Source organism: Sphaerodactylus townsendi, linkage group LG07 (assembly GCF_021028975.2).
Source record: "Sphaerodactylus townsendi isolate TG3544 linkage group LG07, MPM_Stown_v2.3, whole genome shotgun sequence".
NCBI classification, from domain to species: Eukaryota; Metazoa; Chordata; class Lepidosauria; order Squamata; family Sphaerodactylidae; genus Sphaerodactylus; species Sphaerodactylus townsendi.
Genome location: NC_059431.1, coordinates 114,572,776 through 114,590,460, shown reverse-complemented (window position 1 = coordinate 114,590,460; position 17,685 = coordinate 114,572,776). Strand labels below are relative to the sequence as shown.

At 45.4% G+C, this 17,685-nt stretch overlaps 1 protein-coding gene across 3 annotated transcripts in view; it reads left to right on the top strand.

Annotated features, from left to right (window-relative positions):
* GSK3B (glycogen synthase kinase 3 beta) overlaps positions 1-17,685 on the top strand; it is a 119,905-nt gene that overhangs the window by 86,799 nt on the left and 15,421 nt on the right. Inside the window, exons 9-12 of one of the 3 annotated variants that reach the window (XM_048502642.1) lie at positions 7,580-7,618; positions 12,840-13,026; positions 16,580-16,678; positions 16,951-17,021. In XM_048502642.1, coding sequence (XP_048358599.1) covers positions 7,580-7,618; positions 12,840-13,026; positions 16,580-16,678; positions 16,951-16,979 — 354 coding nt within the window. In that variant the 3' untranslated portion in view covers positions 16,980-17,021. The remainder of the gene's footprint in view (positions 1-7,579; positions 7,619-12,839; positions 13,027-16,579; positions 16,679-16,950; positions 17,022-17,685) is intronic. The other 2 variants (XM_048502640.1, XM_048502641.1) reach the window with 2 other exon arrangements.

The following is a 17,685-nucleotide window of genomic DNA, read 5'->3' as shown; positions in this document are numbered from 1 at the left end:
CTGGTCCACTGGCTGTTTTCCATCTCCTCTAGTCAAGATCTCATAACTGCTATCCACATAATAAGTAACTGGCTGGTTGGGCTAATCCAATACCTGCTATGTGTGACTGCTCTTGAAGATAGTTTGGAAACTTTAGCTGCTGCAGGATGCCGTGGCTTGCCTGTGAGCACATGAGGGCAACAGAGGACACACAGCGCTGCTTTTAAGGAACCACCTCCACTGGCACGTTTTGTCAGTCAGTAAACCTTGGAGGTTAAAATTTTATTAGGTTTATGGTTGCAAATTAGACATACTCTCGCAATGGAGAGGATACAGAAGAAGGGACAAAAGGAAACAGAGAAGAGAGTAGAGGAACGAGATAGAAGGGGGAAAAAAGAGAGTAACTAAAATTATCAAATAATACAGAACAAAGATGGACCCGGCCAGGCTGAGACCACAGCCCGAGCAGAGGGTCCACTAGACTTCCTGATGAAACTAAGAGATATTATGTCGAAACTTTATATCTTTTACAGTAGTTCTTAAGGTTATACATAGTTGTTGACTTACAATGTCCTCACTAAATGCCTCGTCTGTACATTCTGTTTCTATTATCATATTAATTGCATAAATGTTAAAAGTCATGTAAGAAAAAGAAATAGAATGTAGCATTCTGGGGCCCTATGCCTCTTTGCAGAAACCTTTATTGGCATAGCAAGCAGATAAAACGAGACGGTTGAAAGGGAGTCATCTTGAGTAAAAAAAGAAGAAGAAAAAGCAGACCATCAAAAACTAATGACATAACAATAGCACACTACAACTGTGAATCAGTGGTAGATGATGGCTCATGTTGCAACCAGATGCCAACACAACCTTATGACATGATATAAAAATTCTGCAAAAATGTCAGTCGTTTCAGAATTACCGTTGTTCAGAAGGAGGGATCCGCCACTGGAAAGTGATCCTGGAACGATTCAGGCTGCTGCCGTTCAAAAGCTTCAGGCATGCCAGTTCCTGTTTATCCGGCCTTCAGGTCGCCGGATGAGCCCCTTGCTCTTGGCGTCATCTTCTGCTGTGATTGGAGGGTTTTTTTCCACAGCAAGGATTGTAAAAGGCCCCCTTCGCCGTTCTTTGATGGTCCTGTTGAGGTTCTCATAGTGGTCCAAGCGTAACTGCATTTGGCTCAGGACATTTTGTTTCTATTAACAAGGACATTTTGATTGCTACCAACGCAGTGCCGTGGAACTCCCTTCGTTGAGAAGTATGCCACAACTTTGGTACGCTCTTTTCGCTGCTGAGTTGAAACTTGTCTTTCAAAGGACTTCTCGAAAAGCTCTGCTGACAGTCTAAGTTGTGTTGTTGCCGGAGAGTTTACAGCTGTCAAGTTTTAAATGCGGCCAGTTTTTCAAACGGGTTTTTGCTCCCTTGGTCTTGTGTTCCACTTCTATATTATACATTGCTTCAGGCCTTTTTATGCAGTACTGACTTCACTTTTAAGTAATAAATGTGAGAAGATCCTTGTGCGAACCTAGGACGGGTCTCTCCTTTGTCGTACAGAGTCCAGCACTGAACACAGCTCGTATCCAGGAATGAGAGAAGATGATTCGGCCCCAGGAAGATCAGTCTACAATCTCTGAGCCCTTCCATTCAAAATGCTTTTGGTGACGTCCTTCCCCTTTCAGAGGCAGACTGCAAAGAGAACCCACCTGCTAGAAGTGGGCTTGCAGGAAGTCATACCACTGCTGTTCACGTGGTCCAGTAGACCTCAATACGAGCTCCATCAGTGGTTCAGGTCACCATGACAACTAGTCTTTAGGAACCCAGAGCAAAGGGCCAGGGAAATGCCGAGCACAAGACCCCAGACGGAAGGCAAGGATATTAACGTATTAGTCTTGTTTTCAGTCGGTGTTAGACCCGTTCCTGTACTGATGGCTGGGTTATGCATCCTGGTCTAGTGAAACGATGTCACAACAAGGATAAGGAAAAGGAGAACCCTCTCAGTTGCCGAATGGGTCGAAATACCCCTTGCTGACATTTGCAGTGAAAGTGCTTTTATAGTGTCCCAGGAACCAGGGATATTTTTGCTGGCCCCACTTGATCTGGTGGAGCATAACATTTGGATCTTATGGCCCTGGGGTGGAAGAATCCTAGAGGTTCCCAGACAGGCCGCAGCAGCGCACTGGGTTTGGAACGGCCCCACTGACCTCCTGGAGAGAGAGAAGCAACTGCCAGCAGTTCTTGGCATGTGTAAACCCGGTCTTCTCTGTGTTCTGCTCATTTTCACATCAGTCCACCAGCTGCATCAATCACCAACTTGAAGGGCCTTCCCTGGGCAGGACCAGAATCAAGATTCCAGAATCTTGAAGCTCATGGATTTTCTCCGGCATTGCCCACAGCTGGATCAGACATTCTGGGATGGCAAGTCGGGTGGCTTTGTCAAAAGTTCTGTTTAAAACTGGAGAAACCTCCCAAGCCTAATGGGGTTGTCATGCCAGAGCATGTTGCATTCAGAGTTCTCTTTCTTCTCAGCAGTAATATTTCAAGCAGGAAACAATTTGGGGCAGGGGTTTTTTGGTAGTGAGGAAGGAGCTCTATGTCTTTTGCATAGAATGGCGTGTTAAAAACAGACCCTCATTTTATGTGGAGTAAATTCCATTCTGTGTTGCATGGGGGAGGGGGTTACATCTAAGGCAGATTCCACATGGGCCAAAAACAGGGGTGTGAAGGGTTTACACCAGTGGTTCTCAACCTTCCTAATGCTGCGACCCTTTAATACAGTTCCCCTTGTTGTGGTGACCCCCAACCCTAACATGTATCCATTTTACAGATGGAGAACACTGATGCAGAGAGTCTTAGGCGACCCCTATGAAAGGGTCGTTCAACCCCCAAAGGGGTCGCGGCCCACAGGTTGAGAACCACTGGTTTACACCATTTTCACACCGCTGTTTTTGGCCTATGTTGAATCTGCCTAAGTGTGAACTGTGTACACATGGGTCTGCAACCTGCGGCTCTCCAGATGTTCATGGACTACAATTCCCATCAGCACAGGGGCTGATGGGAATTGTAGTCCATGAGCATCTGGAGAGCCGCAGGTTGCAGACCTCAGACATAGATGTAGTATGTGTTATCTCTGTGACTGTGTTCTGAGTGGCTGCGCAGATTGGGGAGCATGAGCACGTGTGTGATACAATCAAGTGCATCTTCCTAGTTCCCCTCTCAAACCTATTGGTAAATAATAGTTTGGAATGCATGTATCCCCTTCCGAACGTTTTGCCTGTTTATTTTTAGTGTCCCTCTCCAAAGTACCGTATATACTCGTGTATAAGTCGTCCTGCATATAAGTCAAGGCACCTAATTTTACCACAAAAAACTGGGATAACTTATTGACTCGCGTATAAGTCGAGGGTGGGAAATGCAGCAGCTACTGGTAAATTTCAAAAATAAGCATAAGCATTTTATTGTCATTGTGCACGCACAACGAAATTTACAAATAAAAATAGATACCAATAAAATTACATTGAGGCATCAGTCAGTTAAATGTTTTTGAATATTCATTTCAAAGAAAAACAGCAAACTAGCTCTGTAAGTGGAAAAGAGGGTCAACAAGAACAATATGGTCTCAACAATAACTTTAAAAGTACAAAAACCTTAGCTCAATCAGCAACCAAGCTAAAACACAAGTGTTAAAATCCTTCAAAACTGGATTTTTGGTCCACGGAGGAATATTTATGTTAGCAGTACGAACATTTCAGAGTATCTTTAGGAGACCCTCGTGATGATACCACCCAGGTTTGGTGAAGTTTGGTTCAGGGGGTCCAAAGTTATGGACCCTCAAAATGTAGCCCCATCTACTATTAGCCCCCATTGGAAACAATGGGGGATGGGGCACCCCTTTGGGGGTCCATAACTTTGGTCCCCCTAAACCAAACATTACCAAACCTGGCTGGTATCAGCAAGAGATTATCCTGATGATTCCACCCAGGTTTGGTGAAGTTTAGTTCAAGGAGTCCAAAGTTATGGACCCTCAAAATGTAGCCCCACCTACTATTAGCTCCCATTGGAAACAATGGGGATGGGGGCACCCCCTTTGGGGGTCCGTAACTTTGGACCCCCTGAACCAAACATTACCAAACTTGGGTGGTATCATCAAGAGAGTCTCTTGAAAAGTCCCTGAAGTTTTGGTGCCACTATCCTAGAAACTGCTCCCCCTGGCTGCCAACAAAGTAAAAACCCTAAAATATTTTTAAAAATACACCTGACTCGCGTATAAGTCGAGGGGGCCTTTTTCAGCACAAAAAATGTGCTGAAAAATTCGACTTATATGCGAGTATATACGGTGTTTGTTTGTGCTACATACCTAGTTTGGGTTTACTCTTACACAGTCCTGGGTAAGTTTATTCAATGGACCTTCCTTGGGAGTCAATGTGCACAATTGTGAAGTTGCGAAGGACTTGTGCAGTTTTGCCCACTTTTCTGTTCTGAAGGCATTTATGCCGAGCTGCTTGGGAAAAGAATGGAAGGAAAGTGTGATCCCGTGCCTGTGGCTGTTTGAAAAGTTGGAGCCAACTGCTTTAATTCCAGAAAATGAGCAGTGCGGACTTTGCTGCAAGTCAAAGGCAACGGGAAATCATTTATAGTCGTCTCTTAACTTGAAAACCCTACAGGGTCACCATAAGTCAGCTGCAACCTGACAGCCCTTTCCACCGCAAAAGGAGATAATCGTTCTCGGGTGGTATCCTGCTTTAGGCTGCAGGAATGCTTCAGAGTGTCCTTAGTAGAGTGGCAGGAAGGAGATAGGCCTTCATCTTCCTCTTTTATTGATTCTTGAACTCTTAGCGCCAATGCTAGACAAAGGTGGTCTGATATTCCAGCTCCATCATTGTGACTCTGAAAAAGGTTCTATCACTTTTTCAGGGGAAACTCCATGTCTGTTCCACATAAGTCCTGTTAACCAAGCTTTGTAACCTACTCAGCCTTGAATACGTTCCTTGAAAGTAAGACCTATAGATATCTGTCGAGAAACCTGGTCTTGTCACGTTGGAACCACTGGTGTGTATTACGACTTTGGGCAAATCCCCAGCCCAAATAGGATCGGGCTTGGGTAAAACAGCTTATTTTCAAGAATGCTTGCTGAGTGATCAAAACATTCATTTTCCTTGCTCCCGTTTTAAATTGGCCTGGTTGTGATATTAGTAATGTCAGTATGAGTACTATGGGGCCCTGTGACCTCTCCCTGCTACCCTTCCTTATTATTTCCAAAACTTAGCCTAGTGATCATTGTTACACATGTCCGGGGTGGACTTTAGGATGGGTGGTGGAAACATGTAGTCTTCCTGGCATTGATGACGGATGGCGGAGGGAGGTAGTATCCTACATAGCAATTAAGCCTCTTTCAAACAAGGCTTAATGTTTGCCGTATTTTTTCTCAGAGGATATTGTTGAAGCGCCCTAGCCTGGATGGCCCTCTCTATACCATTTTCGGGATAAAGATGACACCAGATTTCAGAATTCATCTGCCATTTCCTGGACTGTCTTTGTTCTAGAGTGCTCGGTTTGGCTCCTCGTGCCTTGGGGACAGAACTAGAAGCATTCTAGAAGAAAGGCGGTCCAGGAAACGGTGGATGAATTCTCAAATCTGGTGTCACCTTTATCCTGAAAAAGGTATAGCCTGATCTCAGAAGCTTAGCATGGTTGGCCCTGGTTTGGACTTAGATGAGAAGTCACCAAGGAAGTCCACGGTTGCAATGCAGACCATAATAAGCCACTTCTAAGCATCTCTTGCATTGGCAACCCCATGGCGTCACCATAAGAGAGCTGTGAGACAGCACTTTTCACACACACATGGTGCGGAAGGACAAAAATCTATTGTTCGGATCCACAACTTGTGAAGCTTGGCACCATCTTTGGTGCTCATTTGGATCTCCCCCTCCCCAGGAAATAAATAACATTAGGATGCAAAATGTGATCAACGTGTGATTGTGGATCATAGGCAAGCAACGGTCACGTGAGACATTTAGCTGTTAGTAGCTGTGTGTTATATATGCAAAGTCTTAACCTGATGTGTGTATTTTCCAGCATACCCTTCCATTTCAGAATGAAATTGTGTAACTAAACTGAGCAAATCAGCCAACCTAGTAATTCTTTGCCACGATGAGGTACACTTGCGAACAAACGGAGACCACTTAAAATCTTCTTCCAAAGTTCCTGTCAGTGTTCCCTGACCTTGTTGTAGGTTTGTTTTCTCCCTGTGGCCTTCCTGTGCCTTTTTACCTGGCCGTTATTTAGTCTGCATACTAAAGGTTAGTCTGCCCACCGGCATTCTCTTTTCACGCTCTTTGCTTTTCCTTTCCTTTTCTTAAGAACCCTTTTGGACCGTAATAGATTTCACTGTGGCGGGCCGGCTTTTAAACCGAGAGCTAAATTTTAGTCCGCAGACTAAACAATAATCCGCGGATTATTTACCAAAGCAATTCCCTCACTGAAAACTACATTAAGTATAGTAACTGTTTTTTTCAAAGCATAACAGTGCGGGCCGTTCACAGCTAACAGGGAGCTCTTCTGGATGTCCATTCCCGCTTAAGCACAATAGAGCGTTGACACCACCCCGGGCTTGGGAGGCGCCCCATTGTGCTTCTGTGTTGGAAAACATATTATCGACCTGTAACTGTGACAGTCCCTTGCTCTTAACGTTTAATGTCGTATGCTTTTGTGTAGTTCTTAGTGGGCGAATAAGGCAGCAGAGCAGGTTACAGTAAGTCAACGATGCTTTTCTTTCAATATCAAGGTGGTCTTACCAAAAAAAGAGAGAGAGAAAAGAACCAAATCCCTCCCCCTCTAACGGGCGTGAGGACATAAGGAAGAACGTCTCAATACAGATCGAAACTTAGGACCTTTCCATCACTTCTGAAGTGTCGTGTCCAGTTCCTGAAGCATCCTAATGCGATAACAGCCAAAAATAATAATAATAAATCTGTAAAACATGCTAAGAATCCATTGGCGGGGAAGTCAATCCAAAATAAAGAATAATCCGCGGCGGCCTGACACGCACATAATTTATGCAGATTGTAAACATTGTAGGAATGAAACATTTTAGGAATGAAATGTAAAGCATTATCTCTATTCCATATGGTTTAAAAAAAAAAAACCCTTTTCACCTAATGCCTTTGGGACAAATGAAGAGAGAGAGAAATCTGTAGCTCAAGCCAGAGAGCCAATTTTCACATTCTTTCCTGCGTCTCTGGACGTTCGCCTCCAAGGCAGGGAGGAAGACGGCAGTGTCCCGTTTGAAAATTCAGTCTAATTTCACCGCGACATGAGACTTTTGAGTGTCACCTTTTCGTTCCCTTTTAGTAAAATCACTGGCATTGGAACATGCATTTAAAAATAAAATGTTTCTGTACTATGCCTTGTGCAAAAATCAAACATTTTCAAAGTTGGACTTTCGTAATGGAGACTGTTTAAAGGTTCTAATTGTATTGAGCATTTTTAATATTTCCCCATCACCATGGATTTCTGATAATATTGGCTATATTTTTCCTTGCTGGATTATTCTTTTGGATTGACTCCCCCTGTTTGGATTATTTCACTGCATTATCATCTTTAGGACTCGTCAGGAACAGGACATTTCACCTCAGGAGTCCGGGTATGTACCTGAATATTTTTTAAAATATCCTCAGGTTTGTTGGAAGGAGGAGCGGCCAAAGTGAGAGTAGGAAAGTGGACCCCGAGCGACCCTTATGTGAGATGTCTGTCAAATTATTATCGTCTTCTGGGGGGGAGAATGTTAAGATAATCCAGGGGCAGTTCCGTTTCCACATTCAGTAGCTAGTTGTGTGGTGGGGGATGGGAGCAGTATTATTTTCTGGTGGTGTTCATGTTGATAACCCTGTGATTGCCTGCATGTGGTTTGTTTATTTCTTTATTAAAGTGTTAGTATCGCACTTTTCCTCTTGCTTTGAGGCAGCTTGCCATATTAGCTGCAGTGTCCTCAGCCGAAACCAAAAATAAAATTTAAAAAACCTTAAAAGACGCCTGCCATTCAAACCCTCTCAAAAGTGCCTCCTGAAGATCTCTGAGGGCTACCCCCCTCTCCCCCCCTGGTCACCTTTTCAGGGATCCCTTTTCTCATAGTTGGCGCCTCAGTGAAAATGGCCCAGGCTCTAGCTAATGCCTGATGGGTCACTCTAAGACCCCTTCTGCACATGCAAAATAATGCACTTTCAATCGGCTTTGCAGCTGAATTTTAAGCATAAGCATAAGCATTTTATTGTCATTGTGCACGCACAACAAAATTTACAGCAGCATTCCTTGATGCACACAATTTCAGACTCATACCCCATCCTCACTTTCCCCTTCCTCCACCCATCCCTACACAGCCCCAAACACATCAACACGAAGCTGCAGAGTTTAGCATAGCCACAGCTCTAGAGTAGAAGCTGTCTCTAAGCCTCTACTTTGCGAAATAGCAAAATCCACTTGCAAAGTGCATTAAAAGTGGATTGAAAGTGCATTATTCTGCATGTGCGGAAGGGGCCTAAGTGATGGGAGAGCCGGCAGACAGCTGCCTGATGACTGTAGTCAGCGAGTAGGGACATACAGAGGAAAACTGTCCTTCAAATATTGATTTGCGCTATTTATAGTCCTCCTTTCTCACGGGGTCCGGGCGGATCACACAGTGCAAGTCAGTGCCTTCAGGAGGATGGGACATCCAGTTGAGTGTCACGTTGCAAACCCCAACAGCAAAAGGTTAAGGGCTTTGCCGTGTTGGGAGTTCCTGGAATCCAAAGCTGTGGTGCATGACGACACACATTAGGTACAAAATGCTGCTTACTCATAGGAGGTTGTGCTGGCCCTGAGCGCTGCAAGGCATCTTCCAAACTAGCCAGGAACATGACGTTTTCCACAGAACAGAGAAAAACGTTAACAAGCTGGGGTGTTGTGTGTTTTCTGGGCTGCATGGCCGTGTTCTAGTAGCATCTTCTCCTAACGTTTTGCCTGCATCTGTGGCTGGCATCTTCAGAGGGATCCTCTGAAGATGCCAGCCACAGATCCCTGGCTTAGCACATCGGAGCGAATGCTGTTTCTAGAACATTACCACGCTCCAAACCCAACACCCCAGTGATTCCGGCCGTGAAGGCCTTCGACAATATATTAACAAGCTGCTTTACTTGAAGTGCCCTCCGTGCATTTCAAAGTATGACTGTACTTTCCTCTTTTTGCTCCAGAGGTTTCATTTCAGGATGGGTGATTCAATTCCACTTAAAACTCTTGGGAAGCGTGGAGAAGTGTGATGTGCAAGGGGGGGTCTAAGTACTCCAGATAAACGGATGTCTGTGCAAAGATACTGGGGTATTTTTTCAAATGACCCCTAATTTATTTATTTTTAAATTGCTTCTTAATTTTTCTTCTGTAATTTGGTTGTGACTGACAAATGGGTTGTGCTTTCCACAAAAGCGTGCATGCAGCACTGCAGCCATTTTCTTGTGCTGGAGGTAATTAGTTTTTAAAATTTTCTTTGTGTGCAATTCGTTTTTGAAAGAGCCCCCTGGTTCTCAGTGGAAAGCTGCGGTACTGCAGTCCAAGCTGTGCTCACGACTCGAGTTTGATCCCAACAGGAGCCAGTTCCATGTAGCTGGCTCAGCGTCCATCCTTCCAAAGTCGATCAAATGAATACCTGGCTCACTGGGGGAAAGTGCCGATAACTGGGGAAGGCCATGGGAAACCACCCCTTAGACACAGTCTAACCCAAGGGTCTGCAATCTGCGGTTCTCCAGATGTTCATGGACTACAAATCCCATCAGCCCCTGCCAGCATGGCCAATTGGTCCCAGTAGGGGTGGGGAAGATGGCGCAGCCTGCGTGGAGGTTGCGCCGCCCCCCGAATGCCTTACCATCCCCTCCAGCCTTCCAGTGCGTTGCACAGGCCAGGGGACACGCCCCCCCCCCGCGCGACAGCTCTGGAGTTGCAGGGCAGAGGGGTGTGTCCCCTAGTCTGTGCAACGGCCGGAAGACTGGAGGGGACAGTAAGGCGTTCAGAAAAGGGGGCAAATGGCGCCTTCCAGCCTCTGCTTTTCGCACGGCAGCGGTTGGAAGCCGCTGTTTCTGAAAAACCTCGCTCAGGGAACGAGGTTCGGAAACAGCGGCTTCGCGCCACTCGGGAGATGCGAGGCCGGCGCTGCTGCATCGGTTTCCCAGGGACGCTGTTTTTAGTGTCCCAGGGATGTGGCCCATGTGGAAAGGGCCGGAGAGTGGCTAATTTCATGTCTGCCATAGAGAGGGTTGGGATTTCTTTCCTTCAATCTGTGGCGTTGCACCTTCCCAGAATTGGGCCAGCAGTGGCTTTGGGTGCATTCCCATAGTTCTTCTGCCAGCAGCATGGACAGGCTTGGGGTATGTTGGCTGGTGCCCTGCTCAAACTTCAAACCTTCTAGTTCTTTGAGTTTTAACTGCCACCGGTTGCAGTTGCACCCAGTATTAAGCTAATACTTTGTATGGAAGGAGGACTCTCAATGAACCTAGGGCTAGGCCAACTCCCGAGCAGGGATACTAATGATCAGGAAATTCTTGCAACTGAGTCTATTCTGTGGGATTCTAATGGCTCCTCATTCAAACGGGTAGATGTGTGGTTGATTTGCATGTAGTATGTGTGGTGGCTTTTGTGCCTGGGGATTGGCAGCATTGAATCCTGCAATTTAACCGTCCCTCAAACCAGCATTCTACATGCAACGTAACTGAAAGGAACCCTTAAGAACCTGTCGGTGACCTACATGTGGCTATTTTATTTTGTGAAAAGGAGAACAAATAAGGAGTCCTGTGGCACAGAGCGGTTAGCTACAGCACTGTAGTCTGCTCAGGAGCTGAATTCGATTCCTGCTCACAACTCTGCTGGCAGTCTGAGTTTGATCACGACAGAAGTCAGTATTCTGTATATGTCTCAGAAAAAGATGTTGGTAGGGTTGTGTGTGTGTGTATATATATATATATATATAATGTTTTTATTGGAAATTAAATGTTTTTTGTATTAAATGTATTAAATGTTTTTATTGGAATTTTTTGATTGTACGCCACCTGGAGCCCTTTCGGGAATGGGCGGCCTAAAAGTTGAAAATATATATATATTTTCAACTTTTAGGCCGCCCATTCCCGAAAGGGCTCCAGGTGGCGTACAATCAAAAAATTCCAATAAAAACATTTAATATAAATATTATTTAAAAACCAATAAAACAACTCAATAATTCATCAAAACTTAAAAACCAGGATGACAACTTCCCTATGTAGACCCACAAGAGACCTTAGAAGAAGTTTCTAGAAAAACTTATTCTGCTAGAAAATTCAACACGCGGACCTTCTTTGTTGTAGAACGTTCTACCTGTGTCCTGGTGCTTACCTAGCCCTCCCATCCCACCAGTTTGAAAGTAACAAATACATAAACTATAAATTCTCAAAGTACTGTGTTCAGTAATGCACAACATAACAGTTTTGACAAAGGCAGCGCGTAAAAATGAATGATAATTCTCATATTCATTCAGGACTATATTTTAATGTGGAAGTATACAATTTTCTTGACCGCTGCACCTCAACGGACCGTGCTAACATCTTTTTCTGAGACAGAGTATAGCCGGCTCAAGATTGACTCAGTCTACCGTCCTTCCCAGGTCGGTAAAATGAGCACCCACCTTGCTAAGGGCAAAGTGTTGATGACCGGAGAAAGCCATGCCATGCCACCCCTTAAGCATAAGCATTTATTGTCATTGTGCATGCACAACGAAAATTTACAGCAGCATTCCTCGATGCACACAATTTCAGACTCATACCCCATCCTCACTTTCCCCTTCCTCCACCCATCCCTACACAGCCCCAAACACATCAACACGAAGCCCCGGAGTTCAGCATCGCCACAGCTCTAGAGTAGAAGCTGTCTCTAAGCCTCTTGGTCCTAGTTTTTATAGACCTGTATCGTCTTCCAGATGGTAACAGTTCAAAAAGAGAGTGTGCTGGATGAGACGGGTCTCTCAGAATATTTTGGGCTTTCTTTAGGCTTCAGGAATTATAGAGTTCTTCCAAGGAGGGGAGAGGGCAGCCGATAATCCTCTGTGCAGTAGTGATCACCCTAGTAAATGCTGTGATGTGGCATCGCCCCATGAATCATTAATAACCCAGTGCTTACATAGGGAACGGCCTTTACCTTTAAGAGAGAGAGAGAGAGAAAGGAAAGCTAGAAGGAGTGTAACATTGATGAGAGAAGGATGCCAGAGAGAAAGAGACAGAGAGAGTAGTGATCTCAGCTTCAGGCTGATATTGTCTGAATGCTGCTTGATTTGAAATCTCTGGCAAATCTCTTGAGGGAATGACGTAGCCGGGTCCCCTAATGCCCTTTAATTGTACTCCCAAACGCCCCAAATGCAAGCAATTAAGTAGCTGCTTGACGTAATCAAAGGATTAATCAAAACTGCTAACTGTGAAACTTGATCAACGTCATCTAGCCTGCCCACAGCATAAATCCCTGCCCAGGAGGACATCGGTGCTTTAAGAAGGTGCAGCTCTTTAAACGTCCTGTCTTCAGAAAACCCCCTCTCTCTTTCTTTTCTCCATCCTCCGACCCGGCCGTTTGCATACCTGTTCACATTTTAAATGGATTATCCCCTTGGTTTCTAAAAAATGTCTCAGCCTATGGGGCTTGGCTTCACTGGAGTACCGCAAAATCCTTGGCAATTAACTGTTTTAAACTGAGAAGGTTGGTTAAAGTTTCATCACTGGAATGTTCGTTGTTTTAAAAAAGTGATCTAATTTCTGCCTAGAGTTTCACTGGTCATGCTGCTTCCCAGCATCTCCCGCCAACTACTAACAGACTTCCTCCCGTTGTAGGTCTTCCGGCCCCGCACTCCACCAGAAGCAATAGCGCTCTGTAGCCGCCTGCTTGAATATACTCCCACTGCACGTTTGACCCCTCTGGAAGCATGCGCGCACTCTTTCTTCGATGAATTACGGGACCCAAACATCAAACTACCGAGCGGGCGAGAGAAACCGGCGCTTTTTAACTTCACTACTCAAGGTAGGCCTGGGCAGAATGAACAAAGGCTGCATCCCAGATGCCAACAATGCATAGTCACAGTGAAATCAGGAAGAAGAAAGGCTGGTGGGAAGTCCGCCCTCTTTCCCATATGTGGTCTGGGCCAGGGTATAGAGCAGTGTTTCCCAACCTTTTCGAGGTCAGGGTACCCTTGACCTCACTCTTCATATCTCACGGTACCCCTGCCGCCACCCTCCACCTTCCCCTCCCATTGCTCCTGCTTGCCACACCCCCCACCTTCCCCTCCCAGGGTGAAGGGTAGCACTGGGGGTGGGGGGGTGGCTGCTGACCTTGTGGCAGGCCCTGCCCCATGGGCCATTTCCATGTCCTTGCTGGCGCCGGTGGGAGACACCACAAAAATGAGGGGGGTGGTGGTGGTAGTGTTGCCGCGGTACCCCTGGGACATGCTCACAGCACCCCAGGGTACCAGGGAACCCTGGTTGAGAATGGCTGGTATAGAGAAAGGTTTGGAAATGCTGACTTGCATTATCTTGGTCAGCTCCCTCTGATGTAGATTTGCACCCATAAACCAGCTCCCAACAGGCTAGTACCTGTGTCTTTAGTGTAGTGGGTCAAATAGCAAATGTCTTCATGAGGGGAAGATGGGAAATGTCCCCAGTAGATCTTACAGGAAATGTCTTTATGGGGAGGGGGAGGGGGGGATGAGAAATGTCCTTGGGACAGCAGAGTTTCTGTTTATGTTAACGTTATCTGCTTGAGATTTTATTTAATTAACTACATAAGTCAGTGATGGCAAACCTTTTAAAGACCGAGTGCCAGAGGCGGAGCAAGGGGAAACTGCACCCAGGGCAGGCGTGCGCCCTGCACCCCTGCTGTGCCCCCGTCCTGCCCTGGAACGCCCCCAGAATGCCCTGAAACATCCCCACCGTGCCCCTGGAACACCCTTGCCGTGCCCCCGCAGGGACGTGTGCCCAGTACGTCGCACACCCCTCATCCCCTTTATGCTATGCCACTGCGACGGCATGTGTGCCCACAAAGAGGGCTCTGAGTACCACTTCTGGTACGCATGCCATAGGTTTGCCACCACTGACATAAGTGATTTTGAATTCCAGGATTCGTTCAAGTTTAGAAGGTTAAGTTTTACAATTGCATGGTGTAATAAGTTCCTCTTTTCCCTCCTCTTTGTAGGAGAGGAATGAGGAAGTCCCCTGAATAATTAACTGCTTCGTACTGATTTCCTCCTTACAGATTTCAGACACTCTAGATCCCTTTTTGCATGAGTTAGATTCTAAAAGAGACAGACATAAGCCAAACAGAACTTAGGAGTTTATTCTACAGACATTATAAATAGTAAAAGGGTTTTTCTTTCACATTCCTTTTAACATTCGGAGAAGGTGTAACTTAAGTTGTACAGATGTGTTATAGTTTGTTGTTCTTGGATAAGGTAAGTGTATAAGCCTCAAATACCAGTATAGAACAGGAGTGTCTGAGACTCTCTGCCTGACCAGGAGCGGCAGTGGCGAAGTGGAGCAGCAGTGGCATAGTGGTTAAGAACGGGTGTACTCTAATCTGGAGGAACCGGGTTTGATTCCCCGCTCTGCCGCTTGAGCTGTGGAGGCTTATCTGGGGAATTCAGATTAGCCTGTACACTCCCACACACACCAGCTGGGTGACCTCGGGCTAGTCACAGTTCTTCGGAGCTCTCTCAGCCCCACCTACCTCACAGGGTGTTTGTTGTGAGGGGGGAAGGGCAAGGAGACTGTAAGGCCCTTTGAGTCTCTTTACAGGAGAGAAAGCGGGGATATAAATCCAACTCTTCTTCTTCTTCTTCAGTTAGGTATGTAGTTTTACACCTGGTACAATCAGTACCTCTGAGAGAACAGTGCAAAAGTCAGTACTGAAAATCTTGGTTTCCCTTGGTTCCCTGGGCTCCAACCTGAAAGCATCTCAAATCATGGGCTTTCACTGGGGCGTTTTGATGTTCCACTCCTTATCAAATGCCTCTTTTCTGCCTTCCTGGAACCAGACTACTTTTTCAGTATTTACTTTCCCCCTTAGGGATCTCTGAAATAATTTAATACGTGCCTCCTGTCACAGCTAAGTTCATCCTTTGACTGCTAGCTCCCTTCTATCCCACAACGGTCAGCTCCCCACCCCCCCGGTCTCCCCTCCGCATTCCCACTGACCGTTAGGAGACTTAATCCATATTTTTCTGAAGGTTCTGTGTGTGTCGGGTGAATCCATCACACAGGGCGCATCATATTGCATGTTGTGTTAGGGATAATTAAAGAGATTAATAATCCATGTCTTCGGTTTGTTGCTTAGATTCTTTAGGAGATGTTAGTTGTCTGTACTAAAGTCGATGAAAAATGCCCCGTCCCTTGCCAGTTTTGGACAAGGTGCTGCCTATAAAAGTAGCCACTGCACTTACTTCGTGGCTTCAGTGCCTACATTTGACCTGATCCTATCTCTGAATTGGCTCGATCTAGTTTTATAAAATTTATTGGAGCATCTTCAGTTATGTATATCCTTTTACAAATGCCCCAGGGTAGTGGGTGCAGATTGAGTTGAATTCTTCTTTTTTCTTTGCTTCAAGAAGACACTCTGAGCAAAGTGTAATGTGACAAATATGTGTTAGCTCAGAGCTTGGAAGACATCTACATGTTGAGGATCTTGCTGAATCTAGTAACCCCAGAGCACCAAGGCTTGGATTGGAGCCTCTGATCATACCCTAATGAAAATTACTAATGAAATGCATTTTTATAATAGCTTTGTGCATGCGGATAACTGCATGAAAATTAGTACCTGCAGTAAAAGGCAAACAGAAATGATGTGTGTGATGGGACTGTTGGCGTACAGGTTTACCTTGGGAGAAAACACTTTTCCGCAGAGAGGGGGATAATGCAGTCAATTCAGCCAAGGCATTACCTGAAGCAGGTACGCCTGAAAGTAATCAATAAACTATTCTGTGCCTTTGAAGGTGCAGAATAGTTTAGAAGAGAAGAAGAAGAGTTTGGATTTATATCCCCCCTTTCTCTCCTGCAGGAGACTCAAAGGGGCTTACAATCTCCTTGCCCTTCCCCACTCACAACAAACACCCTGTGAGGTGGGTGGGGCTGAGAGAGCTCCGAGAAGCTGTGACTAGCCTAAGGTCACCCAGCTGCGTGTGTGGGAGTGTACAGGCTAATCTGAATTCCCCAGATAAGCCTCCACAACTCAAGTGGCAGAGCGGGGAATCAAACCCGGTTCCTCCAGATCAGAGTGCACCTTCTCTTAGCCACTACGCCACTGCTGCTCCAGATTATTTCCTGAAGCAGAGCTGACAGTTTCCTTTGAGGTGCCAAATTCGAATTGCATGCCTCCTCTGGAATTTGCATAGTTTTTTCCCCTCAAAACAAAGTGTGGTTACAATCAGATAAAATTGAGAAATGCATGAAAAAGTCACCAGTTGTGATCTTTGTGAGGACCTTCTTTTTTATTAGTAATGTCTGTCCCCCGAAGGAGACCCAGCAACTGTTCTAACAAAACTTCTCCATTGGTTGGTGATGGTCACTGTCTTCTGCTTCCCTTCCAGAACTGTCCAGTAATCCAGCTTTGGTTTCAACCCTCATACCTGCTCACGCTCGGAATCAAGCCGCTGCTTCCACCCCTACAAATACTCCAGCAGCCTCAGGTGAGGGCATATTTATAGCTGCCGCACTCTCCCGTAGGGTTCTTCCTCTTCCTTTTTGGAGTTGTGACAGTCATGCGTGCTGACGTTCTGCCCTCCAGTCCCTAGCAAAATGACAACAGCTTGGCAGAATTTTTTAGTGGGAAAGCCATGCAAGGGGAAAAAGTAAAAACAGCCTTTCACCCCCCCTACCCGTTTCCCTTTGGAAATGCCCGTCTCACAGACTGCAGCCACTGAGACAAAACAAATAAACGAAGCCCCATCTTTTACCATAGAGACGCCTTCTTCCGTCTGGGGCTTTTGAGAATTGGATTCTGACGGGTCTGAAGCAGCATGAAACAGCTTGGTAGGTTTTATCAATGAGATCCCCCATTTACGAGAGCTTATTTCTTTCTTTCATTTTCCTCATAAATTTTTAATTTGTATTTCAAAATCTTTCCAACACTCATAAAAAATAAAAATAAAATACTTATCCCATAAAGGACACCCAGTTCCTTCTGCACCGAATAGTAGCCCTTAGAAACAGTTTTTTAGTACTTGGTCATTAAACGTCCAGATAAAATGAAATCTTTAGCTTTGTTACTAATAAAAGTCCCACTTTGGTCTATTGGTTTTTATTTTAGCCGTCCTTCAAAACCACTAGTCATCAATTTCTCTTTTTCTGTTTTGTCCAAATACCAATTATCCGTGAACGTAATTAAGTTGTTTTCCTCGGGTAGCAAAGTTAACTTATTTCTGAAAATTGTACACATGGAGCAGGGGAAGGTTAATTCATGAATGGGGATAATCAGAGATGTTTCACCCTGTTTTCATTGTCATCTTTGTGGCTATTTGAAAAAAAGATTGCCAAGAGTTCAATGCGCTGTGTTAACATTTGGAAATCCTTGCCTGAAGAAGAAGAGTTGGGTTTATATCCCCCCCTTTCTCTCCTATAAGGAGACTCAAAGGGGCCTACAAACTCCTTTCCCTTCCCCCTCATAACAAACACCCTGTGAGGTAGGTGGGGCTGA